Genomic DNA, 27,023 nt, shown 5'->3' with positions numbered 1-27,023 from the left:
TTCAGAGTCAAACACAGCAGCACTTTATTAACAAGGACAGAGTAATATGATCATAAGGAAATAACTCTTAAGTCTAAATTCAATGCTATTTTGGGTAGCATAAAATGAGTACTAACAAGGGTGGGCATCTGTCACAACTGTTCAGTGTCACAACTGTTCAGTGGGAAAGTGGCTTGTAAGCAAGGAGACCAGAGCAACACTGACACCACAGACTGACTGTAGAATACTCCATCGCTTTGGGAAGGGTAATGAGGAGTCGTACTTCTAACTAGAAAGAAGAGCCATCTGAGTATTTATTAATTGGGCCAAACAATACTGTTTTAATACTGCCTGCTACTGAACTCTGGTTTTGATTTCCTCTCTACATAGGAAGTCAATGGTCATGCTCTTGATAGGGACCATTAAATCTGATTGAGACAGTCTGACCCCATCTGACCGTAAAACACTGAGTATAAGAGTCAGTTTCTTACAACATTGATGTTTCCTTGAGTTTTTTAATAGTGCTAAATCAGCATGTTATCATAATCTGAAAATGATATGGGGGCACAAAGGAGTCCTAATTTATATATATGTATGTATAAACATACAAACATAATTTTTAGTACTATATATAATATTGCATATTCCAGTATCACATGACCAAGAATTTATGGTAAAATTAATCAAGACATTTACTCTTGTGGCCACACAGGTAATGAAGTGAAGAACACCGGTGTATTAATAGGTCCCTTTTTATCACATGATATTTCTAAGCAGATATTTGGAATGCTCAGAAGATTCCACTTTTAGTCTCCCAAGGCCTCCTAAGACATAATTTAAACTGGGACTTGAGAGGAACAAGCATCTTTGGACTCTAGTTAAAACAGAAGTAGTTTCTGTTTATATCCTAGGAAATCTTAGATAACATGCCTTGTTTGTGAAACAAAAACAAAACAAAACAAAACAAAAACACCAGCACACAAAGAAAAAGGATGCAATAGATATCAAAGTGGGTAAATGCCCAGTTATTTTGAGTCCTCATCATCTGCGCAAAGCTAGGTAGTACAAATAGGCCAAGTCAGACCACGCAGAGTTTGAGGAAGATGTCTTCCTGTTTGATGCACAAGAAAATAACTTTATGAAAATATGGGGATGAGAGAGGGAGCAGCTCTGTGCTTCTTGCTGTGTTACCATTATGTTCCTAGTGTCGCTAAGACTAATTTAAAAATAGCCTGCAACAAGGATGTTCTAATCACCAGCCACCTTTTCCACCTTTCTTCTTTTTCTGTTGCTGTTTCTTTTTTGTTGCTGGAGCCCCTGCAGGTTTCTGGTGTCTTGGGGGTATGATATTACTTGTAGATGCAGATGCTGTTGCTGCACTGCCAGGTCTTGGGGAAGTGGGTGGGCTGCTCACAGTTTTACTGGCATCCCTGAAATTGTGAGATCAGGAAAGTGTTGGTCATTCATATATTCAACAAAGAAAAAGGCTACAAAAATGTACATACATGGATTTCACTTTCCACTCTGAACTATCTTCCCGACACATTCTATTTCTTTTAAGGTGGGTTCCCCAGCTCTCTATTCATTTTCCCTTTGAATAAAATGTTTACTGCTTTATAATTAAAGAATAAGTAATACACGGTACATGCCAATTTTAGAATGCTTAAAAAAGAAAAAAATTTAAATGACCTATATAATCCTACCATGTAGAAATAACTTATATAAGTAACATTTCTAATACTTCTTTCTAGTCACATTATTTATTTATGTCTTTATCTAGATATTTAGTACTTTGAATGACTCAGCGTATTTAGTTTCCTTTTGAAGATACAGGATCCTAATTATTTATGGTAAAATCATACAATCCTAGTATTTACAATACAATCAAACCAGAAGTATCACTTTTTCTTCCTTTACAACAGAATACTGCAAAACATCAAAGATATCTGACTGTACTTCTCATACTTAAACAATATTTTAAAAAATTCTCACACATGACCCTGGGGCAATTTCAGAAAGAACCAACCTACGCTGAGTGAACTCAATCGGGAAGCAGTAACTTACAGTTCAGATGAAGCTCCTGCAGTTGCTCCCTGGGTCCCCTTTCCAATCTGATCCTTCTTTTTACCCTTCTTTCTTCCCCGGTAGTAAGAACGTTCACGCATTGGTAGCCATCTTTCTGGATCTGGGGTCACTTTGGGGTCATAATTCTTAGGCAGTTTTCCTGTGTAACAATTGATGAAGAAATGAGAGCTCCGTTCATAATGTTTTCAACACAGTTGTTTAAATAATATGTCCAAACCTGAGAAAAAATAACATTAAAACTAAAAAAAATTTATCTGAGAAAGTTTTATTTGTATAATCTCACAGGTGATTATTTGTATAATCTCACATGCCTTATTTCTAAGCATGACACAGTATTCAGAAGCCATAAAGGAAAAGATTTTACAGATATGTCTACATAAAAAAATTAATTTTCATTTGGTAAAAGGTACATTTTTAACAGAAATATGCAACAAAAAATGCATACTATACAACAGTGGATTAATATTCTTTTTTTGTTTTAATTTTTTTATGGTGACATTGGTTAACGATAATATTCTTAATATAGAACAAGTTCTTGATAATCAATAGGTAAATCACACAAAAAAAGTGTGCATAGCTGTAAAAATGGTCAGCCAGGAGAAATAAGTCAACATGGAAAAGATTTTACAGATATGTCTACATAAAAAAATTAATTTTCATTTGGTAAAAGGTACATTTTTAACAGAAATATGCAACAAAAAAATGCATACTATACAACAGTGGATTAATATTCTTTTTTTGTTTTAATTTTTTTATGGTGACATTGGTTAACGATAATATTCTTAATATAGAACAAGTTCTTGATAATCAATAGGTAAATCACACAAAAAAAGTGTGCATAGCTGTAAAAATGGTCAGCCAGGAGAAATAAGTCAACACGCATATGAAAAGATGCTCAGCTTCACTGAATAAAAATGAAAATGGTAAAAAATTCTATCAAACTAACAAATATGAAAAGCAGTAATAATATCAGTGTTGGTGAGATAGTAGGAAACACTCAAATACCACTGGCAGAAGTGTTTACTGGTATAGCCTTTGTAGAGAGCAACTTAGTAGTACCAGTCAAAATTTATACTTTTAGAAATTTACCCTGCAGAAACCATAAGCCTCAAAGTTATGTGTCTAAAAATATTTTGTGATATTTTTTAAAATAGCAAACTAACTTAAATGCCTATCAATAAAAGAATGATTAAATAAATTATAGTATATCCCCACTATAGCAAGCTACACAACTAGCTAAAAAGTCAAGTACAACTATATTTAATAATTTGGAAAAAATGTCTGCACAATACAGTCTAAAACAGAAGATTAAAAGAAATTATCCTGATATGTTCATATCAGCTTTGTAAAAACTTTTACTACCTGAGCATGTAAATGTATATATATGTTCTATATACAAAAAAGTAATTACTTCTGGGAACATGAATGTGGGGTAGGGAATTTTCCACTCTATGCCATTCTATAATGATAGAAGTCTATCACCTTTATTTTGTTTTTATTTTATTTTACTTTGTTTTTAGAATAAGCATATGTATATATTTCTAAGTTTTAAAAATTGCTCATTTGGCAAGGACAAAAAAAAAAGAAAAAAGTGAAATTGTAAATTATTGCTACCTATAGTTATCGCCTGTTCTCATGAAGTATTACTAATATATAAAACAACACAAAACAAATATTTGAGTTTTTACCAATTTCCAAGTACTGTGACAAAAGTGAAGAATAAGATTTCTAGTTAAAGACAGTGGACTGAATGCAAACATTAGCTTCTGCACAGTCCCCAAACTCCACTAAAATGACAATAAACACATAAGAAGGAAGAATAGGAGAAAAGATATTATCAATAAAATTGTGGAAGCTGGAAACCAGATGGAGTAGTAGTAATAAACTTGGAAAGCTGGATCCTAAAATGGCAGTGTAAAAAAATCAGGAAGCAACCTGATTTGGACCACAGATTTCCCAAAGACTCAGAAACAGATAGGTGGCTCCAAGCATAAGCTTTGCTTAGTTGAAGACAAGCATGACAATTCCACCCACTCCTGCCACAGATTAAGACAGTTTATGCCAATCAATGTATAGCACTCTCATGGTTAATGGTTCAGGAACAGACATTGACCTCTGTTGGCCCAATGAGATTAATGGGAAAGATTTGCCAAATGCAGAGAGGCCCTCTTCGTCCTGATGGATGTAAATGACAAGTATGTGCTCCTCTTTCCAACAAACATCCTAAGATTCTAATGGTATTAAGTTTTGTGTACAGCAGAGCAAACAGATACAACTACTGGATCAACCAACCTCGATGCTAACCTTCCTCCATTGCCAGTTTCATAAACAGTAAATTTACTTAAGTCAGTCTGATGGAGTCCTATGAAACCTGTAGCCCAAACCACTCTAATGCATAAGAGCGTACTGTGCACCACGCAGTGTTCTAAGAGCATTATATGTAGTATCTTATTTAATCCTATCAGGTATATACTCCATATTTCACCCCACAGATGAAAAACTTAGGTATGTTAGTAACCTGTTCACACTCACAGAAAAAGAGCAATGTTAGTAGAGCAACAATTTGAATTCAGAGTTGCACTCTTTAAAATAATAAAATTAAATGTTAGCCATAGTCAAAAAAAACTCAAGTGTTCAAAGATACAAGAAGAAAGAACAGTGTATTTATATCTGAAGATTTCTCTATAAGGCTAAACTCAAGCTTTTATCTTATAGAAAGAAATCCAAAGATTAAAAGAAAAAGCTTTACCTTTCTTTTTCTTCTTCTTCTTTTTCAAATCTCCCTGTCTACAAAGAGAAAAAAAATCATTAGCATCAGTGTGATAAAACACAGAGCATTAAGCATGTGCAAAAGAGCAAACTGAGTACTTTATCATAAAGGTGTTTAACATTTGGCATCAGCTCATCAAAGTTAATAAACTAGTTGGGATACTTAACTCAGGTTAAATTTAATCAAACTTCATACATTGTAGTTTTTGGAAGGGGGTTTAGAAAAGAGTGGTAAGGTTACAATTATTTTCAGAAAACAGATACCATTTACACTGGCACATATTAAGTGTATGTAAAAAGAAATTTGCACACGCATGAAAATCTACAGTACTGTGGTAAGTTCCCTTATGTTTGGCAAAACTAGAGAACAGAAAATTAAACTCTGCCAGAAGAACATGTGTAGGTATAACACATACAAAGTATATCTCCAGGAGGATATGCAACACAAGTAACATTGGTTCTGGCCTTGGGAGGGAGTAAGGCAGACAAGGATGGGAGGAAGACTTTTTACTCTGCACTTTCTCATTTTTCAAGTTTGGAACCTTATGAGTTTGTTGAATTTTTTAGTAAATAAAATATTAAGTACACTGACCCCATCCCCAAAGGCACTAAAAAGACCATACAGACAAAAATCAAGAAAATACTTCAAAATAACTGTTAAATACTCTGACAGCTACAGTGAAAAGACATAAAAATATCTCTGTACATACATGTGATATATCTCTATGGGAACTATGAAATAGTAAACTAAAAAGATGAGAAAGCAACAATTTCTCTACCAAGTCATTCAATTGTGGAAGTTCAGGGTACCCTGAAGAGTGAGAAAAGCAACATACAGTGTCTTACTTCAGAGCTTTCTCTCTCACCCAGGCTATGCAATACTCTTCTAAATTGTCTCCCTACGAATCCATACTCCAAGGCCATATCTGTAATTTCCCAAAGATTCTCTGCCATTTCTTACTCTTTTGCTTTGCTCAAACTTTGCCTACCTCATCTTCTTCATCTTCTTCAAGAATCAACCCAATCGCTTCCTCCATGAAGCCTTTCCTAACCTCTGTCTCTAGGAAAGATTATTCCCTCTGGTGTAGTCCAGTATGGCCTGCACAATCATAGCATACATTGCCTTCTGCTAGACTTGAGGGCAAGGACCATGATTTATATTGTGTCAACATAGTACATCTTCAAAATAAACTAAATCTTTGTATCCAAAACATCATAAAAGACATTAATAACGCCTAATGAAAAATAATATGCTGAAATTTAAAAGCTTAAAGGTCAATGTACATCTTACAGTTAATGAAACTGGCTAACCTTTCCACCAAATTAGCAAAATAAAGTTCATCTGAACTTTGGTTTAGAATTACTAAATGATGTACTAAATATACCAATAACTTACAGATTAATAAAGCAGGGCACAGCTGGCCTCTGGAATACTATGCATAAAAAGAATGAAATATAGAATATGGGAAAATCTGAAACTTATTAAATGAAAGAAAGTGAGTTTGAAAACAGTCAGTACAATATAATCCCACTTCTATAAAAAACAAAATAATCCAACCTAAGGAAAATAGTTCTAAACCATCTCTCTGTGTAAACACAAATATCTGGAAGGATACATACTAAATTAATGCCAGAAATTAATTCTTGGCCAGGGAGGAGGGAGGAAACAAGGACTAAGAGCTGGGCACAGCAAAAAAGAAGGGAAAAGAAACAAAGGGGACTTAAACGTTATTCATATGCAGTTTTTATAAGAATATATTTTTATGCTTTACATAATTTAAAATCAGCATTAGTGAATGTTACAATGAAAAACATTACCCTTGCTCCTTTGGTTGACTATCACCAGCAACTTTTCCACCCTTCTTCCGAATGTATGTAGCACCAGGAGAATTTTCAAGAGCCTCAACATCTACTTTTAGAGACATGCTATCTGATGAGGGCAAGTGTTTACTAAGACTGGGATAGAACTGAAGTTCAGGAATACAATATACATATAAATATGTCTCCCAATATATCTATGCTGACAGGAAAAAAAACTGTCTTTTTTAGATGCAAAAAAAGTTCTTAAATCTTCTATAAAACAACATATCAGAGGTCATAAGGTCAATTATATATCATATACTGTGAAAAGAAAGCGTAAGGAGTCATAATCTAATCATCTATTCCTTAACTCGGTAATCATACTTCTAGGTGGTGGCTTAATAAAAACTCTATTCCAAAACAACTGTCAAGCTTATAAAACATCAACTTGCTCACTGCAAAGGTTTTGACCTGTGGGTGTTTAGCATCCACCATCCCACCTCGGTTTTGGGAATACACCCATATTGGACTAGCACACAAGATCCAAACTCAGCCAATCTGGGCACCAAATGCTCTTAACATTATTGTTTGAGATAGGCACGTGACCTAAGACAGTTCAATCAGAATGACATTTCAGAATCATGTACAACTATTCAGGTAAAATATGCTTCCTTTCTTTTTGTTGCTGGAGAGATATAAGCTGTACCATGACGACTTTATTTTTGCTAATGGATCAAGCTGAATACCATATTGGATCTATTGCTGTAATTTTCAGTCACATTGACTAATAAATTCGCATTTTTGTTTTTACTGGTTAAAAGGAGGCTTTGTTTATTTTGTTAAAATTTACAACATCAAAAACGTCCTGGTCAAAAGAGGTATCGGATGAGATCTAGTATGCTATTTGGGAGCTATCTGGAACAATGAAAAGGATACGCTTTTGCTTTCTCAGGATCTACAAGTGAGTAAGCAGAAATAAGCTGCGCCAAGGTGTGAATATCTTTTGGATTTTGTCTAAAAGAAGAAATAAGAAAGTTACTAAACAGTTTATAAAACTGGTTAAAATAACATAAACAAGCAAAATAACTCCCTTGTATCAAATAACAGCAATAAAATTGGGATTTCTACATCTCCACCTTTCAGAGCTTACTTCCATAGCTGTTCTAGGTCACTAATTGCCTCCTTCTTCCGCCCATATTTGAGTTTGAAGTTTGCAGCTTCTCTTATCAAGGAAAAATGAGCAGGAGATTTGGGCTAGTTTCAATAAAAAGAGAAAAAAAAAGTTTTAAGGTATATCTAGCAAGCAAGTCAATGGAGTTATATTTATTAGACCCTTACAATGGACCTATCCATTAAATTCACATCTTAAGTTTTACGGAATGCATAAAACAACAAAAACAAATTTGGACACATAAACAGGAGGGGGTAGGCAAATTAGTGATGACCAATTTAGAACCTGGGAACACAATCCAGCTCTAATCAGGTTGTCCACAACTAAAAATAACCTCCATAACCAAATTTTAAACACATGTCACCATAGTTCTCCAACATTAACTTAATACTTCCCAGAACACAGATATCTCTCTACTGCTAATACTGTTAACAACACATATGCCATTTGTACATATGTATACTTTGGATATTGCCTATGCAGAGGTCTATGCTGGAAAAAATGAAGATGTTCCTATTATATGGAGACATGATATACAATTATTCCATGTATAGCTGACCCCTGAACAACATGGGAGTTGTGGGAGATGACTCCCAACCCTGCAGTTTAAAATCCACATATAACTTTTGACTCTCCAAAAACCTAATAGCCTACTGTTGACCAGAAGCCTTAACCATAATATAAACAGATGATTAACACATATTTTTGTATGTCATATGTATTATACACTGTATTTTTACATAAAGTAAGTTAGAGAAAAAATGTTAAGTCAATCATAAGAGAACACATTTATAGTATTTATTGAAAAAAAAAAAATCCATATATAAATGGACCTGTGCAGTTCAAACCCGTGTTGTTCAAGGGTCAAAATATACTACTGTTCTACCAATTACTACCATCCATGGGCTCTCTAGCCACTAAAGATGAATTTTTTTATATGCAGTCATGTGCTATTAACATTATTTATTGAGATTACACACACAAACACAGGTACGCACACAAAAGAAGGAGATTCAGAAAACATAACAGTGATTTTTTTTTTCATTTTGCAGCCATTTCTTACTTAGGATTATTTAGATTTGGTATACTTAAAAAATTGAATATGACAGTCTAATAGCATTCCATCTTTTAAATAGTGAGTTTAATTGTTTTAATTCTCCTAAATTCTGAGTTTAATAGTGTGGCTTTTTATTTTTATGTAAAAATTTGCCCTAATAATATTTTACTTCGTTGTACCTGATGGCTTTGATACCACTGGATAGCTTGTGTGAAGACTTCAATGGCACTATCGATATCTTCCTCATGGCTGTACATGGTCACTAATGCAGATACCTACCCAGCCAAAGGTATAAATTAGTAAATAAAATTCCTCTTTTCCCATAATAAGCTTTTTGAAAATGGAAAACATTAAAGAAACTGCAGATAAAAGATAAGCTTTCTGCCAGTACCTAATTCATCATAAAAACTGACATATTATGGAGCATAATAACTAGAAGTACCATAAACAATGACAGTGTTTTCCAAATACAAAGTTAGTTATCTATAAACTATACCTTTCCTTTAAAGCAGTGCCAATTAACAAATGGTTACCAATCCACAACACGGTAAGTACAGAAATTGAGAATAAGTGCTTAGAAAATTAGTTTATATAATCAGACATTGCTGGACTTTCAAGTGCATGAAAGTATGGTATACACATTAGCATGGCTAAACTCCCACGAGTCAGTCACATGTGACCTGAGCTACATAAAGCCGGTGAAAAGCTTGCCCAGTGTGTTTGAGGCTCAGGTGGTTGAAGTGGAGTGATAAGGGTAGGGACAATAGGTAATGAGGACAGAAAAGAAACAGAAACAAAAAGCTGGATCTTTGAGAAAAATCAGTAAAACTGATAAACCTCTGGCCAGACTGATTGGAAAAAAAAGAGAAGACATTAATAACCAATATCAGAAACACAAGGATCTACAGGAATATCTGAACAACTTTTATGCCAATAAATCCAATAAGTGAAATAGATAAATTTCTTGAAAGATAACAGAAAGCCAGATATTAAATATTAGAAATTTTATTTTCAGCCATATATATTTGATTCTATCATAAAGTAATTGTAGGCCAGTCTTTAAAATATAAATCTTTAAAAGAAAGCACTATCATAATACTGTTATACCCTTATTAAGTGCCAACTGTAAACAAGCTGTTAGAGAATGCAGACATGAATAAAACAGTCCCTTTTCAATAAATGCACATACCATCACTATAGAATTAGTCGTTACTTTAAAATAGATGCTTTCACAGCTATATTAATCTAAACATGTGATGCTTGAATAATCAGAGAACTAAAAACTAAATTTGTTGGGCACTATTACTAACTTATTTTAACGCAAAGAAACAACACCGAGGACATGGTAATTTAGGCTAAGAAAATTCCCTATATGGGTCTTAGGTTAAGTAAGGTTGGCGTCAGAGTAATATAAGGCCTAAGTAGTGTCTGGTACATCTGATTAAACCAATGCAAAGCAGAGCACGAAATGAATTAAATTTATACCAGAAAGTAACTGTTATTAACTATTACTCCTATATTATAAATATATTAAAAAATAAGCAGAATATAAAGTGAATACAAAGTAACATCAAACATACCAATGGACTATTAATTCTATTACTTTTTCAGTCTTATGATATTTTAGATATAAACTCACCATGCCTGGTTTATGCTTTAACTCCTCTATGCTTCTCAATATTAGACATGCTTTGGAAATATTACCTTAAGAGATTAGAAACAAAATCAGCATCACAATGAAAAAGCATATTATAGAAAAAAAAGACAAGAAACTTAATAGTCATATTTCATAACATCTCTAAACACTCAAGCTTTGGGATCTTGGGGAAAATGTACTTTATTCATTTTACAGATAAGAAAAACTGACTAAAGAAACAATAAGCCTTGCTTACATCCACAAAAAAAGTTAACAGTAGATGACTAGAAAAGTCATCTCTCAACTCCCAATCTATTAAGTTCCATTTCTCCTTTTTCAGAACTGTAATTTAAAGGCAGAATCCTTCCCTAAAGGCTCTGAAATATGTTACTGTAGATATGAGTACAATGGAAAATGTCCTACAGTGTTAAAATTCTTGTTTTCCACTCACTGCAAATCACAAAAACTAAACCTTCCAAAATCTTTAAAGACAAAACAACAAAACAAAAACCATGACAGACTCTCTCTCAGTAATTTTATTGTAATAAATAAACCTTCCAAAAATAAACTGAAAATCAAATGAGGAATGAAGAAAAAGAGAAGAGCAAGAAAAAGAAAAAAAGAAGGGTGGGAAAAAGAAAAAGAAACAAAGAAGGAAACGAAGTAAATGTGACAATGAGGTAACAGGGAGACCAGCAGTGTTTCTCAACTTTGTTTTCATAACTACCCTAGTAAAGAGTCTTTTTAGATATATTTTAATTGCCAATTCTCCTCCCCTCTATCCATGAAAATTTCATGTTAGCCACCATAATATCAAAGATTTTTTTTTTACACCCCCCTCCAACCAAATCAATTATCACTCCCACTGAGAATGCAGGTCTATACCACAGCTGTCTGATGGAACTGTCATGATGGAAACATCTATGCTGTCCAATTAGCCACATGTGGCTAGAAAGCTTCTGAAATACTGGCTAGCGCAACTGAGGAACTGAATTGTAAATTTTATTTAATTTTACCTTAAACTTAAAATAGCTACATGCGAATAGTGGCTACCAAATATGGATAATACAAGTCTAGATAATCATTCAAGATTAGTTCAAAATCATGGACAAAACACTAGCTGTTTTCTGTAAGATTCAGAAATGTCAGTTCTTATTCAATTTCCTTGCCTCTCTCCCTGAAACATGGGTTGTAAAGTATAAATAAAGGATAAAGGGCTAGGAAATTCTGAAAATCAGAATGCAAAGTATTTCATGCAATACTACCAAGTGACAGATATAAGGATTTCTATACACAACATATCCAGGAAATTTGAGTAAGTATGGTCTTTTGGAACAGAGGAATCCTTTGCTCCTATAGACTTTCAAGGTATAAACTGAGAATCATTCTAGCAATTTCGAATAACCCAAGAAGAGGCCAACTAACTCACTACTAAATCTGTTGGAGCTCACTCAAGCTTCATGTTTAACATAGCAATAATTATGCTTCACCATTATGCAAAAATTTTTAAATCACAGTCTACAACTACTTCAGAATTATTCCAACCATATGTTTCCATTAAAATGACATTTTAATCATGACAAAATAATTGTTAATACCTTGGGAAATTTTTAGCTGTGCCATGGTCAGCTTAATTTCAGCTGCATTTTCTGGATGCTGATCTGAAAATTCCTAAAATTTTTAATTGGGGGAAAAAAAGATCACATTTAATTTGTACAACTAACTGCATACATTCCAATTAGTTATCCTAGCTACATAAAAATTTAAATACAGTTTTAAAATATTAAATTTCTGGTTTTAGGTCAAAATTTTACTTTGAAAAGATTTTATCCACCACCCACTATGCTTTAAAATTATGCTCCAGAAAAAAAATGCAATAATGCAAGTTTCCAGGAAGCCACTAATAAACAATAATTAAAATTATTATTTTTATATTTATATTTATTATTACAAATTTTTTTTTTTTAAAAGAAAGCTACTCAAATGATGCCTCTTTACTGAGGGTCCCTGCTAGGGATGCCCCTGAGGATGATCTTAATTTTACCCTGTCCAATTTACCCTCAGGAAATTCAAACATAATTTAACAGGCTGATAAAAATTAAGTCAGGGTCTCTGTAATTATTTGAGGTTTTGGATTGGAACTTACTGGAGAATACATTATTGAAAAAGGAGTTATGCATGTTCTGGTATTTTAAGCCTAAAACAAATTCTTAACTCACATCAAATGGATCTACAAATGAAAAGCATTCTTTAAGAGTTTATGGCAAATATATACTAATGCAAACTTATATAAAACAAAGAATTAACCAAAGTGATACTCTGGAATTTGCCTAGTGGTATATTAACTATCAGTTTTCTCATGAAATTTATAAGCTTATACATTATTATAACATAATGAAAATGAAACAAGGCGGCAACAACCTGACACCTCATTAAGAATTCCAGTAATTCCTTTACCTGAAGCAGCTCTATTGCTTTTGCGTGCTGCTTTTCACGGCAGAGCTGGGCAGCTTGGATCAACACAGGCAAGAGATGCTCAGGACTTTGGGACTGTAAACTGGCAGATATTTTTCGGCATTGTTCTGCCTAAAAGACAATATATCCCCCCACATCCCAAAAATAAGCTGGTTTATGAAATTAAACAGAGTGACCAAAAATAAGAGTAGGGGGAAGAGGGAAGGAAATCAGTTGAAACAAAACAATAAGTAAAAAACTGCCTAGGGAGAAAGAAGTGGTTTACAGTATCTATTCTTAATGTATTTGTATAAGAAAAAGATTTCCATTTACTGAATTTAAGCTATGAGTTCTATAAGCACTTAGGAAAGGGTGAGTTCTAAACATTCATTTGGATGCTTAAATTCCAGAATTTTGTTTAAAAAAAAAAAATAAATCAAGTACTAGCTTTTGCGTCAAAACAACAAAATGTATAGGTATTTCTTGCTAAAGTATTTAAGAATAACTTGACTCAGTTCTAAATAATAAAAATGTTACTGCTTCTCACTCTCCTACTGAGTCTGCTCTAGAAGAGTATACAATCATAATTTAATTAGAATTAATTCATGTTAGGGTTAGAATAGACCTCCTTAACATTTATAACTTGATGTGATTATGCATAAACTAATATGAAAACTGATCTTAAATCTCTAATCATGATCAGCATCTTTGGTGAGTTTTACTTTAATTCAGAGAGATCAGAAATAAGGTAATGAGAAAATTAGATCATGTTTTATAGGTGTGAATAGTATTTTCTTAAAAGCCACCAACTGCACACCTTTACAAAGAACTGAACAAATTGTTTAACCAACAAACTATTATATAAGACATTTTGAAGAACACATGGGTTAAGATAAAATATAAACAAAAAATATAAATAAGTTGAACTGATACACCCATTATGCCTCATGTGCCATGCTCCAAAAGGTCTAGCCAGAGGAACCAGAGCTCTGTTACCTACCTGGTTTGTGTACATAGCAAGTAAAGCTTTGTTAAATTCTATAGCTTGCAGTTGTTTCTTGGAAAGCTTAAACTCTACCCCTTCTGCATTGGTTAATTTCACTTTCTTCTTGGAGTCAAAGACATTTTGGTCCTGACAAAGAAAAGTTCATCCATAATTAACAGCAATCTCAGATTTTAAATCTTTTAACACTCCAAGGCATTATTTCTCTTTCATTTAGTAATTTTATATAAACATAAGAGAGCTTGGAAAATAATACATTTGCCTGGTTGGGGTGTCTATGTTCCTAAGATGCACATAAATTTGTGTTGGGTTCTCGGTTTTCTTTGATCTTTCCACTATTAATGGCTTTTTGAAGAAAAGTACACAAGGATAACCCAAATTCTACACTGGAAATTAGGACTACAAAGATATTTAAATTTGCAATTTCTACAAACTAGGCCCTTTAGAATTTAGATGACAAACTCATTCCTTTTTGAAATACACCTGTCCCTTGATTTACGCGGTACTTTTTTTACGTGAGTTTTTTTAAACGCAGTAAATACTCCCCCGCCACCCCACTCCCTGCCCCCCGGTTACATGGTCTTTTTATACAAGCTTTCCATTTACGCAGTCTCATTTTACACAGTTCTTTCTTTTTCATTTCCATTACTGGTGATTACTCTTTCTAAGAAACAATAGCTTAACTCGGCAACATACAAAGAACTAATACTTAATAACACAATTATTAATGATTCATTGGATGGCAAATAAAAAGCACAAGTGACATTAGTGTTTTTCAGGATTGGTTTCACAAATGTTTTGCTGTAGAAGCTAAAAATTATATGAAGGAAAAATGTCTTCTTTTTAAAATACTTTTACTTTTAGATAAGGTACCTGATAATCCACACAATTTGGAACATCCAAATATAAAAGTTTTATATTTGTCACCAAATACAACTTCCTTGAGCTAATCTTTCGATCAAGGCATTATTTCCACCTTTAAGATTAATTATATTAAACGAAGTTTTAATCATTTTTTTAAATAAACTTGAAAATAATGAATCACATGCAGTTACAGAAGCCTGGAATAAATACTCAATTTTTTAAGTTGTATCAAGAATATTGCTTTAGCTTTGAGTGATATAAAGCCATCAACTTTAAATGCTTGCTGGAAAGCAATATGGCCAGAAGTGGTTTTACCAGGGAATATGGTTCCAACAACAGGAGAGATTAACTGGCATTATTAACTTAATTTATTAATTAAATAAATTTCAAGAAGAAGGCCCTGACAATTTGAATGTAGATGATATTAACAAAATTACTGTTTGATCACAAATTAACTGATAATGAATAATAATACTTAATATCTGAAGCCCATCCTTCCAACGAATACAGCAGTGACCTAGAATCACTTTCATTCATTGCAGAAGATATTTACAAAGTTCTTCAATTGGCCACAAAACTGGAAACTGCAATTCTAGATATTGATCCAAACATCCAATGAGCCTTAAAATTTCAAAAATATTTTTTTAAATGTTGCAGCGAATATCGAAGAATTTATGAAAATTTAGCAAAAGATGGGATTGGAAAAAGATCATACAAAAATATAAATAATGAAACCAAAGTAGTATTTCCAAATATTTCAAGCGATGAAGATAGTGATTTTGTGCCAATTAAAAAGAGAAAGTTGACTGCTTTAGATTAGAGTACAGACGCCAACAGCAAATAAAACATTTTTATTTTTCTGAAATTTTATTAGCATTTTTTCGTTAAAATGTGTGAAATATTTTTATGACTTATATCGGCCTATTTCTTTAGTATTTTTGTTGTACTGGTGGACTCTTTTTACATGGTTTTCTTCTGCATAAAAAAGACACGCGGAACGGATAATCTGTGTAAATCAAGGGACAGGTGTATTGTCATTACATAAGCAAATCATTAAAATTCAAAAATACAGTCATACCGCTCTTGAACCCATTTTTAACAAAAAATACTAATGTAGCATAGCTACTGTTTTTCCTTAGGTCCCTCTCACCTAGGCAGAAGCACAAAGAAGCTCAATTTCTGAAATTTCTGTGTGAGGCAAGCACAATGTTATCTTCCTAAAGAAAGTCCTCTTAAAAATTATAGAAAGTCATGTACTTTCCAAGGAAGGAAGACAATTAAGTCACATTGCATTTTGAGAAGGGCAAACTGAGCATCAGAGTGTCTACTATGTGCACAGTTTTCTAGCTTGGTTAAACCAAGGGGCCCCAACCTCTGGGCCACAATACTGGTCCATGACCTGATAGGAACCGGGCCGCACAGCAAGAGGTATGAGGCGGGCGAGTGACTTCGTTCATCTGTATTTGCAGCCGCTCCCCAACATTAGCATCACCGCCACAGCTCCACCTCAGATCATCAGGCATTAGATTCTCATAGGAGCACCAGTCCCCCCAAAAAGGTTGGGGACCACTGGTAAATGATTTGCAAATAAGTGATACCACTGTGCTTCATTTTTCCCCCTCTTTAATCCCCTTCTCCTCCACTTCCACCCCTGACCTATGGATGTTTCCCCTTAAGAACTGGATCTCTGAAGGTAGGGTGTCTTGTGGAGTGCACCCGGGGCCTGGCACACCCAGTACACTTGGGGGGCTTGGTATACCCGGGGGGCCTGGCGTTCTTGTGGTATGGTCCATGGCTCCAACTGGGGCATGAACCCAGTACTTCCTGCGTGTAAAGCAGATGTGCTAACCACTATATGGAGCCACCCTCACTGTGCTTTTTAAACCAGGTCTTCTACCAGTTTAAAGACTAAAAGGAGGCAAAAAAGAAATCTAAAACAAATTCTACTTTTTCTGAGTGTGAAGCTCAATATGAAATTATTTTAATGTACAGCAAGAAACTGCCTTTCATATAAATCAATCCTCAAAAAAACATATTTCTAGTTGGTACTTGTATGTCACCATTTTCAGATATCAATTCACCATACATGCCACTGCCAGACTTCTATTAAACTTTGCTATCATGGCACTTATTCAAAATTTAATTTTGAAGACCTCCTATACTTTGATATCATTCAATCTAACCTGTTTTTTTAAAACTAGCCAGTGTGTATGTTTCATCTTCTGCTCTCTCACTTTCTCCCAAGCCATAAATATTTCTTCATATTTCATTTGCTTTATGCTGCTGCTATAACTTTCAAACTGTATCCCTCCTTCAAGGGTCAGCTCAAATTTGCCAACCCAGAGATCTTTTCTTTCACTATATACTGCAATTATAAAGTATTCAAACAAATTTAAACATGCACATTTTTTCAACAGCAGAATGAGATTTTAAAACTATGTAATGATTAAGACTATGTTTCATCATTACCTAGTGTATCCAACACCATTCTGAATAAAAAAGTCAGAAATAAATACCTGCTGGCTGAAGAAAGTTGTGCATAATTAATTACATTAAGGTTGAAATATTAAGTTTTCACATAATCTCCTCCTCACAATTATTTATCATATAAAAAGAATTTGTTCTCAATGACATTTCAAGTTATTCATAAATATATATTGCTAAGATTCAAATGCCAGGATCAATTTTGGGGAACCTAAACCATGTCAAATGACCTGTAACATACTATAACTACTGCCCTCTTAATGCCATTATCCCACTTCTAGGGACCCTCTGTATTTCTCTACAGGAGGAAAGAAGTACCATGAAGGATTAGGATGAGCAAGCTTTGGAGTTAGAGACTAAAATATGATTCCAAGTTCTACCTCTTACTGGCTGTGACATTATACAAGTTACTTAACTCCTATCGGCCTTTAGGTTATACTCTCTTAAATTAGAAACAAGTACTGCCTTCTAAAAAGTTAATTGTGAGGATGACATGAGATGGCATTTGAAAAATTACATGGCATTTCAAAAAAACTCCAAATGTTACTTTTCTTATTTTCTATTAAGTTTCATATCTGAACTTGGAATGTTTTTCCATTAAAACAATGTTCCAAATGGTGGTTAATCTGACTAGTATAATACCCTAAGATTGTCTATACACATATTTGTAATATTTTACACATAGGTTTGGGGTGGGGGAGAGGGAAGAGAAAGAGAATCTGCCCATGTCTCCCTTCCCACCGAATGAAAACCATGAGAAGGAATAATTACACAGAAAACCTGCATTCATACTCACTAGATGAAAAAATCATCTAAAACATGCACACAAAGTTTCAAGGTCCAAACAATTTATTTCTCTAACAAACAGAGATTCTCTATTATTATAAACTTGGAAAATTGTAAGATTTTAAAGTCCAGGCTCTGTAATTACCAAAAAGTTTTTTTACTTGAATAGACCTTGTAGAATCATCATCATTATAAAAGTTAAAATAACACTTTCCATCGTGATTTTGCTGTAACTGGACTTAGTCATGGAAAAAAGAACACTTATCCTAAGACAAGGCTGAGGAAATATGCTTTCAGTATAAAACTTAAGAATGGGAAAGACATGGATATTTCATACCTTGTTAATAGTAATAATGTTATTTGCAATCACAGCTAGCAATCCCACATCTGTCGGCCTGTGAACAACAAGCAACAATCAAAAAGGAACAAATCTTTAAAAAAGAAACCTCATCTCCTATAAAAGATGCTTCATTTTAACAACTCACTTACTTTAGTTTTATTATCTGATTGTAAAGTTGCAAAGCCTCCTCTGTACAACCCTGAAGCTGCAGAATATAGGCCATCTGCCCGTGAATGATGGCCAGTTCTGCCTGTGGGTCTTCCTCAGTCCCATCCTAAGTAGAAGAGGAAATATTTTTTTCTGTAAATTCTCCAAATGAGCCACATACTACCCAAGTGATCCAAACATTCAAAAGATATATAATCCTAAAGACATAATTTTCAAATATTTTCCCTTAGTCAGTATGTTAAAATTTAGGAATTGCCAGCCAAAGAGGAAAGTTTAAATGAGAATGGCAAAAAAACAGATACTAGAAGAACATGGCAACAAGCTCATTGATTATTATTCTCTGAAACCTAAGAATGAAAAAAAAGTAAAAATCCAGTGTGCGGGTTTAACTTTTTACAATATCCTTCAATTCTGGAAAAAATTTTCTCATAAGAACACATTATAAAAACACTTCACTCTTCTACCATAACTCTGGTCCAAAGATTATAAAATTCTAATTATCACCATATAAAGAACTTCAAAAGCAGAAACTAATTCTCTAATTAAAACAGCAGCTTTCTTAACTGATACTCTAGATTAGTCCATATTCTGCATTCCTCTAAAAAAGTTGACTGATACCCATGTACAACAAATGCTCAAGGCTAAGGGGCTGCTTTTACTACACCTGGCACCCTTGCTCTCACCTGGTGAGTATATATGCTGACCAGGAGTCATGTGTGTTTGCTTCCAATCCCATATGCCAGTTAGGTTTGAAAAGCAAATGATAAAACTTAATTACTATAGTAAGAGAAGAACTATTAGTGTGAAGAGAGACTTGTTTCAATGAAAACTATGTTGAATGCTCAGAAATATTTGATAAAGGTGAGTTCCTAAAGAAAATTACTGTCTAATTGGGTGTGAGCCAGAAAACAGCAAGATTGGTGAAAAAGTTAACATCTATAAATATTCTGTAATAAAACTACTTCTCAACTGTCTTTAAGATATTGTTGTGCTTAAAAAAAAACTGGAGATGAAGTAATGAATGCTGAATTATGTGTGGAATATGAAAACATGAAATTCCTATGAACACACCCATATTCAAAGACCTAAGCCCTACATCTGAAATAAAAGAATTTATACGAATTTAAAATAAAATGCACAAGGCATATAAAAATTTTTATATTTTAATTTCTCAGCCTAAGAGACTCCTTCCATAACTAATCAATAGGTTTTCTACTCTGTATTTCTTATACTGTGATTCCTATTCAATGAATCACTATCTATTCCAAAAAGTCAAATATTACAATGAGGCCTCCTACAAATTTGTATTAGTCAGAAGTGTAAAATGCGGGTTTAACAACAGTGAAATACTTACAGAATCTTCCGATAATGAACGGCGGCAAAGATCTATAGGAAAAAATGATTTTTAAATTAACATTGCTGGGTCACTCCCATTCCTTTCACCATTTCAAAGAGCAAGAATTAAATTCATGGGCAGCAGATTTCAAGATAATTTTAAAAACAAGCAGATTTGAAATTTATCATTAGCATCAACTATAGTAGATAAATATTATCAGTCGCTGATCATTCTAGCTATTTTACTTTTTTCTTTCATTTGTAATCTTTAATGTTAGAAATTTTTTTTTAAGGACATGGACATTTAAAAATACAAATGCTGACTGCAAAAAATCAATTATAGAAAAGTATAAAAATAAAGACAATAATTCTACCGCCCAGTGATTAACAACTATTAGCATTTTGGTTATTGTGTTTTTTAATGTAAATATAGAGCTGAATTTTAAAATAAAAAGCGGGATATTCTACATACGATTTTGAAATCTCCCTTCCCCCATTTACTATGCTATGAACATCTTTTATGTTATAATAAATACAGATCTACATTATTTTTAACATTATTATTTTTAAAGACTGTATGGTAACCTAAGGTTGCAATAATAGGACAAAAACTCATGTTACTAAATTTCTTTCTTATGAATATTTCCAATTAGCATTCATACAGATACATATATGAATTTATCTAATTATTTCCTTAAAATAAATTTCTAGAAATAAAAATCTCTTGGATCAAAGGGTATGCAAATTTTAAAATCAACTGCTCACTGCAAAGTTTGTATCACTTTTATACTCAAACCCGCAATATACAAGAATGTTCTTCTCCCATACCACTGTCAATACTGAGTATGATCAAGAAATTATAATTATCAAACATGTTTCTCTTCTCATGGTGCTCTAACCTTTGTTCTTATTTTAACCTTCAACATTTAAGAGGTTTCACCTTTTTTTCCTCCCAAGAGTTCACCACAGTCCTTATATCACTTTTATAGCTTCCAAGGAAAATGTATACAGAAGAAAAGTATAAATATCTCAGGAGTTAAGACCAGACATAAGTTCTCTAATACTTTTTTTTCTTAATTAAAAGCTTCAACTTATGTAAATATTGTATATGAAAACATACTAAATGGAGAATACACTTGAATAGTGTTATCAGTGTATAAATGTAGTTATGTGTGTGCATATATGCAAACATATATACGTTATTACTTGAGTACCTGTTTAATAACAATGATGGTAACTAATATGTACTGAACGCTTATATGAAATGCCATGTACTAATGTAAGTGTGTGACGTTAATTAACTCGATTTACATTTAACATTCATAGTAACTTGTTTAAAAATCTACTCCTCAGAATATACTTTAAGGTCCAGTGTGGTTAAAAATGAACAAGTCTGGCTTATGGATTAGAGAGAAATAGAGAAGAGATATCATCAAAAAACTAAAAGAAAGGCTAGATGAACTTTGAGAAATTCTCACTGAATCAATAATTTCTCTTTAAAAACATCATAAAAGTCAAATGCAGTTTTTGGAAATACTTTGCAAAGTTATATGCACATTACAATTACAGGCACATTATAATTACAAATAATTTTTAAATTTCCAACCTTCGGCTTTTTGTAGAATTTTCATTGCTTGATTCAGCTGGCCTTGCCCTATCAGTGCACATGCAGCATTGTAGCATAGTTCATGTGTGCCTTCTTGGAGGCCCAAGTTCTCCTGTCATGGAACAAAATACCAGTCAAACACCCGACAGGAATGTCATTTCATGGCTGTGTGGGTAGCACAAGGATACTCACTGGAACCACTTTTTCCCAATTGCTTTGAGCTGCAACAACTGCTGAAAGGTTTGTTTTTCTTTCCTCATCATAATCATCTTGGGAGTTTCGAACGAGATCCCTATACACAGCTAAGCATTCATCATAGCGTTCTAACCGGTATAACTAAAGAGACAAATAGCAAGTAAAAAAAATCAGAGAAGACAAGATGTTATGCCTTTAATACTATACAAATCCTTTTTGAAACCACTTAGTAAGAAACCTAATTTAGCATAATATGGGCAATCATTTTTCCTTTATAATTTTTCAATTAGTTCTGTGGGCTACTAATACTTCCAAAAACTTACTTGCAATAAATTTCTACTACATTGCAGATTTCTAGGCATTATTCAGTTAGAAAAGTCATTGTATTTACTTCTTCTGGAGGTTAGGTAAGTGCCTAAATGGGGTATGAAAGAAAATCTTTCTGTAATAGAAATCACCCTGTTATCTAAATATGACTTACAATAAAAAAATTTTCCCACAACATATGATTACTAAGCTCCAGTAAACAGGGCAAAAATGTTAACAAAAGACTTAATATTTTCAGGAACTCACTACACTTAATCTTCATTTTCTCTTTCCCAGAAACAACTATTGTATAGGGTAGTCTGAAGTACACAAAACGTAATTCTTGCTTATTTCGCTCAAGTTGTCCTAAAGGGCAATAAGAACCATCACTGTGTGTCAATTAGTCCACCATGTCTAAAAGAGACTGTTGCCCTTCATCAATCTCAAAATGCTAGAATTTACCCTAAACTCAGCTAGCTAATCTTAACAGTTCTTTATAGACCTACAATCCATGAACTTGCCCAAATCTCTCTTTAACCCATTTATACAAGTCAATACATTATTTGCCCTAAAGTGACATTTTTAAAACTTTAAAGAGTATTTTGCTAGTTCTAATATAATATTTCTGTCCTCTCATCATTAATAGCTTTACTTAATATAATTAAGCCTTTACATTAGGCTTAATTATGTCTCAAAACACCTTTAGAATAAGACATTATCAAGGATTTCATGAACTAGCTAAATTTACCCAAATTATCAAGATTTTATTTTAAACTTAGAAGAGTTAAAGACTAGAAATAAATACAATTTCAAAACTGTGTAAGTGTATAAGCTCCTTTCCAACTAAAAAGTCCAAATTTCTTAGAACTCTTAACTTTCTTTAATTTTTTAATTACCCTGAGAAAGTCATTTGATCATAGTACATCACATATACAACTGTTTGTATGACGATCAAGAAGAGGGAATATGTTCAAACTCGTTTGTTGGCACGTGTTGTGAAACATTAGGATGGGATGCGGTTCCTCATCCCTGCTCCTTAGTATAGGCAGAGTCATGCTCACTGAGGGTGATTGTCAACAGGTATTTAAAGCAGTAATTACCACTTGTCCATAAAGCTCTTTTAGTTTGTCTGTCTGCTGGTTGGCACTTTCTATTGTCTTCAAGGCATTCTCAATTCTGTTCAGCCTATACTCGCAATATGCCTTCTCAAAAGAAAGAGAGTTACTGAAAATAGAAAAAAAAAAACAGTATCTGATTACTAGCTAACACAGCAGAGTGCTCACTGTATACTGCTCTAGGCCCTTGATATATATGAAGTTATTTAATCCCCAGTAACAACAAATGAGGAAACTGACAAAGGTTAGTGACTTGTCTGAAAGTCAGACAGCTCATTAGTAGCAGAAAATAGTACATCCATTTCCTTAGCCTCTTTTGCTTTCATATTTATCAGAATTATTGGCCTTTTGAAACAAACATTTAAGAATGAAATCATGAACCAGCTAAATAATTGTCTTAGATACAAAGATAATCTGAACACTATTTTAAATAGATTATAGAAGTTTCTTAATTCTACTAATCAAATAAGCCATATAATGCTGCTTTGAACTTGTTCAATAGAAAATGATTAGCAAAGAAAAACCAGAAATCTTAAAAAAAAATAGTATTTGTATCCAAACAGGTAAACACAAAACTACAAATACACATATAGAGACCTAAAATTTCATCTACATTAATGTGACACTTGAAACTCATTTTGAAGTTTCAACCATAACCCATGAGGAAAAATATTTATCAAAGCAATGGCAATATCCTTTATTTACTGGCCTAAGAAAAATTATTTCAAAATTCCCTATCTCAGTCAGAAAATGGTCAAAATTCAAAATATTGAATTTCAGCATAAACATGTTTACTAGCAGAAAGCAGTGTTCTATTTATTTCCCTTTTATTTTTAGTAAAGATTTAAAATTAGTTTTCAATCTAATTATATATGTATATAGCTCAAATAAAAAAACAAAAAAAGGTATATACTGAGAGATTTTACTCCCATTGTTTTTCAAATCTACCTTAACTTCCTCACCTCCTACAAGTGATATTTTTACTGTTTCTCTGGTTAGTATGTTTTTGCAAATACAGGAAAATACACATATAAATTCTTATATCCTCCTTTTCTTATACAAAAGTAAGTATGTTATATGCTGCTCTGCAACGTATAAACCAGAATCTTATTAAAGAATAAATATGCTGCACACTTATTTTTCAATATATTTCTTTTGAGGCTTAGGCATAACTGTAAAGAAAAATTACAATAACAATTCTGAATAAAAGTTCACATTTCATGAAATGATAAATAAAAAATATTAACAACAGCAAAAATACTATTATATATTCTCAAAACTGCTAAAGAACTCTGACACTGAAAGATCTTGGCCTAAAATCAAACCTAAACAATTCTCAAAGGAGGTAGGCACAGAAGTCAGGCTAAGACTGCTATACTATCCTAGTGGCCTCTACTTATACATCCCTACCATATATGTTCTACCCTCTCTACCTTTAAAATTAAACTTCTGCTTCCTTGTTCTCCTTATGTCCTCCAAGAACTCTTGTTACACTTACGCTCTACATCCTTCCAGTTTACTTCTTTCTTAGTGGTTCAAAGGGAAGATGGGGGTAAAGAAAAGGCTCCCCTTAAAAGCAGAATAGACAGCTCCTATTACTCCTAGTTTCAAAAACACTACTGGGAAGCAACAGAAAAAAAAAAAAAGAAGGAAAGAAACAGGTCAAAAATCACTGAAAAGTGGGGGGAAAAACCATGAAAATGGTTATAGCTATGGTAAAAGTGTTCCTAATAACTACAAAAACAACTAATTGAATCACTTACTTGGCTAACACTTTGGTGTGAGTATTAATGACATTCAAGGCTTCCTTAAAACTTCCATTCTGGATAAGGCATACCACTTTACAGTGTAGGGCAGTTACATCATCCTTGTTGATCTGCAGTACTACAAAGCAATTTTAGGAAAATAATTTTTAATTTCATTTCCTTTTCATATTTTTACTAAATGTTCCCACCCCCATCTCAGGAAACTACATTTCCAATTTTATTGCAGATTAGTCAAAACATTTTTTTTAAAGGTAGATCTTCATTTTTAACTTAAGAAGTGATAAAGAGAGTTATAATTTAGTAATTTTTATTTTCAGTGAGTTAGATTCCCAAGATGAATGTTTCCAAAAAGGTGAGTGAAATAAGCAAGAAAGAAGCTATTTTCTCCAGCTTTTTCATCTTGGGTTGGAGGCTACATCCTACACATTTTATTACTTCACGGAGAAATAAAAAAGTTCATGTACAATTTGGAAGCAAATGACTTTGAGTATAAGATTATCACTAGATGCCTTGAGGTCTTAAGCAAGTCATCTAGCAACAAATCTTAGTTTTCTGACCTTCAAGACAAGTATGAAAGCAGTACCTATTTTACAAGGTTATCAAGAAGATGAAATAAGAATATTCTGCAGGTATCTATAAGCTGTAAAGTATACGAATGCAATCTATCCTGCTGGCCATAATCCAAAAACTAGTCAAAATTTTTCTTTTCACCTAAGATGACCAAAGAGAAGTACAGCTGTTCAGTGTCAAAATGACAGGATCACTCCCCTTACTCCTGGGCAACTAAGGAATCCAATTCTAAGAATCAAAGGAATTTCTGCCAATTAAAAAAATATGTATATTGGAGAAAAAACTGACAGCCCTTGATTAAATAGTTCCTACAAAATACTTACATTACTATTGAGTAGTACTGGTTGCAGGCCTAGCCAAAGGCTAACGTTAATTCAAAACAAGTTTAGGAATTGAATTTCTAATTAGTATCTATTTTCCTTAATGTCTCAAATTATCAAAACTGCATTGTGATCACAAGCACTTCTTTTCATGTTAACCGAGCAACAGGTTGTCGAAATTTATTTATACAACCTTGTATGTTACTGACATATTCTGTACGTTATTACTTAAATAGCCAAACCCTGTCCCGGTAATTACATTTCCAGATCTATCTACATAGGCTGCATCGTCAGTAAATAAGAATTTAGTACGGCAGAGAGCATTAAAAAGCATGGCCATATTACAGTTACTTAGTAAAGGGTAAAAGAATATGAGTAAACCTCATACCGAAGGCAGTTTAGCCGAAATGATCCGTTACAGGGCAAAAAACAGGCCAAACTTTTCTTTCGACGTTATTTCAAATATTAGTGCTTTCACACACACACTTTCTGGTCTAATGACACTGACTTCTATCTGTGAGAATGCAGGCCTGACATCCAGATCCAGATGTTCCCTCTCCCCTGAATCTGTACAGCTTTCACCTGGTCGGCACTAGCCTCTAAATTACGTGTCCCCGGCAGGTTCCTCCCCCGCGCTGAGGCCCAAGAGAACAAGCTCCCTCAGCAATACTGTCTCATCACTCCACTAAATGGAAGGAGAAAGTAGGGCAATGTGGAATATTAGCGAAATAAGACAAGAAAATAGAAGCGTCAAATAAGAAAACACTTTGGATGAGGTGCTGGGAGCAGCGGTCTCTTTAAATCCCGTCCTCGCTTCCTGCGGTTGGTAAAGAAGGAAGTACACGTGTCTCTAAACTACCCAAGACCTGAGGATACGATAGTGTGGCGGAGCGGAGGGTCTGTAACCCAAGCCCGCCACGCCTGCCCGGCGTTTGTGCGGGGGCTGCTGGCACAGCACAGTGCCCGCGTCTGTCTAATCGGAGGTGGTCGCGAGCGCCGGAAAAAGGCCGCATCCTTCCGCCGGCCGGTGCCCGCCCCGGTACCCGCCCGGACACTTACTCTTGTTGACAGTCTTGAGAGCACGCGTGAAGTCGCCGTTCTGGCCATAACGGTTCACTTCGCTCCAGAGCGCAGGCACCGAAACCCCCCCGCTGCCGCCGCTCGCCATCTTGAAGGAAACGCGGAGGGATGGGACGACCTCTGCCCCGGAAGAA

General features: G+C 33.8%; 1 protein-coding gene across 1 annotated transcript; it reads right to left on the bottom strand.

Moving 5' to 3' along the window:
• On the bottom strand, positions 1-27,023 carry SRP72 (signal recognition particle 72). The gene is made up of 19 exons (XM_015597509.2): positions 26,869-27,023; positions 24,917-25,037; positions 23,139-23,262; positions 21,730-21,873; positions 21,538-21,649; positions 19,951-19,982; positions 18,578-18,702; positions 18,426-18,483; positions 13,952-14,083; positions 12,955-13,083; positions 12,096-12,168; positions 10,501-10,565; positions 9,041-9,136; positions 7,784-7,887; positions 7,570-7,647; positions 6,652-6,789; positions 4,814-4,851; positions 2,044-2,203; positions 1-1,409 (listed from the first exon to the last, which is right to left on the bottom strand). Exons 1-19 carry the CDS (start codon positions 26,975-26,977, stop codon positions 1,232-1,234), a joined length of 2,016 nt encoding a protein of 671 aa, XP_015452995.1. The 5' UTR covers positions 26,978-27,023; the 3' UTR covers positions 1-1,231.

The sequence above is a fragment of the Pteropus alecto genome, unplaced genomic scaffold (assembly GCF_000325575.1).
Source record: "Pteropus alecto unplaced genomic scaffold, ASM32557v1 scaffold57, whole genome shotgun sequence".
NCBI classification, from domain to species: Eukaryota; Metazoa; Chordata; class Mammalia; order Chiroptera; family Pteropodidae; genus Pteropus; species Pteropus alecto.
The sequence above is the reverse complement of the archived record's forward strand: the minus strand, read 5'-3'. Positions and strand labels throughout refer to the sequence as shown.

Bases quoted from the DNA above. Each gene is read 5' to 3' on its own strand.
- SRP72 (XM_015597509.2), bottom strand. From the start codon at position 26,977: ATGGCGAGCGGCGGCAGCGGGGGGGTTTCGGTGCCTGCGCTCTGGAGC. The intron at 12,169-12,954 runs GTAAAGGAATTA...TAAAAATTTTAG, and splicing joins AAGCAATAGAGCTGCTTCAG to GAATTTTCAGATCAGCATCC. The intron at 9,137-10,500 runs GTGAGTTTATAT...TTGGCTGGGTAG, and splicing joins TAAAGCATAAACCAGGCATG to GTATCTGCATTAGTGACCAT.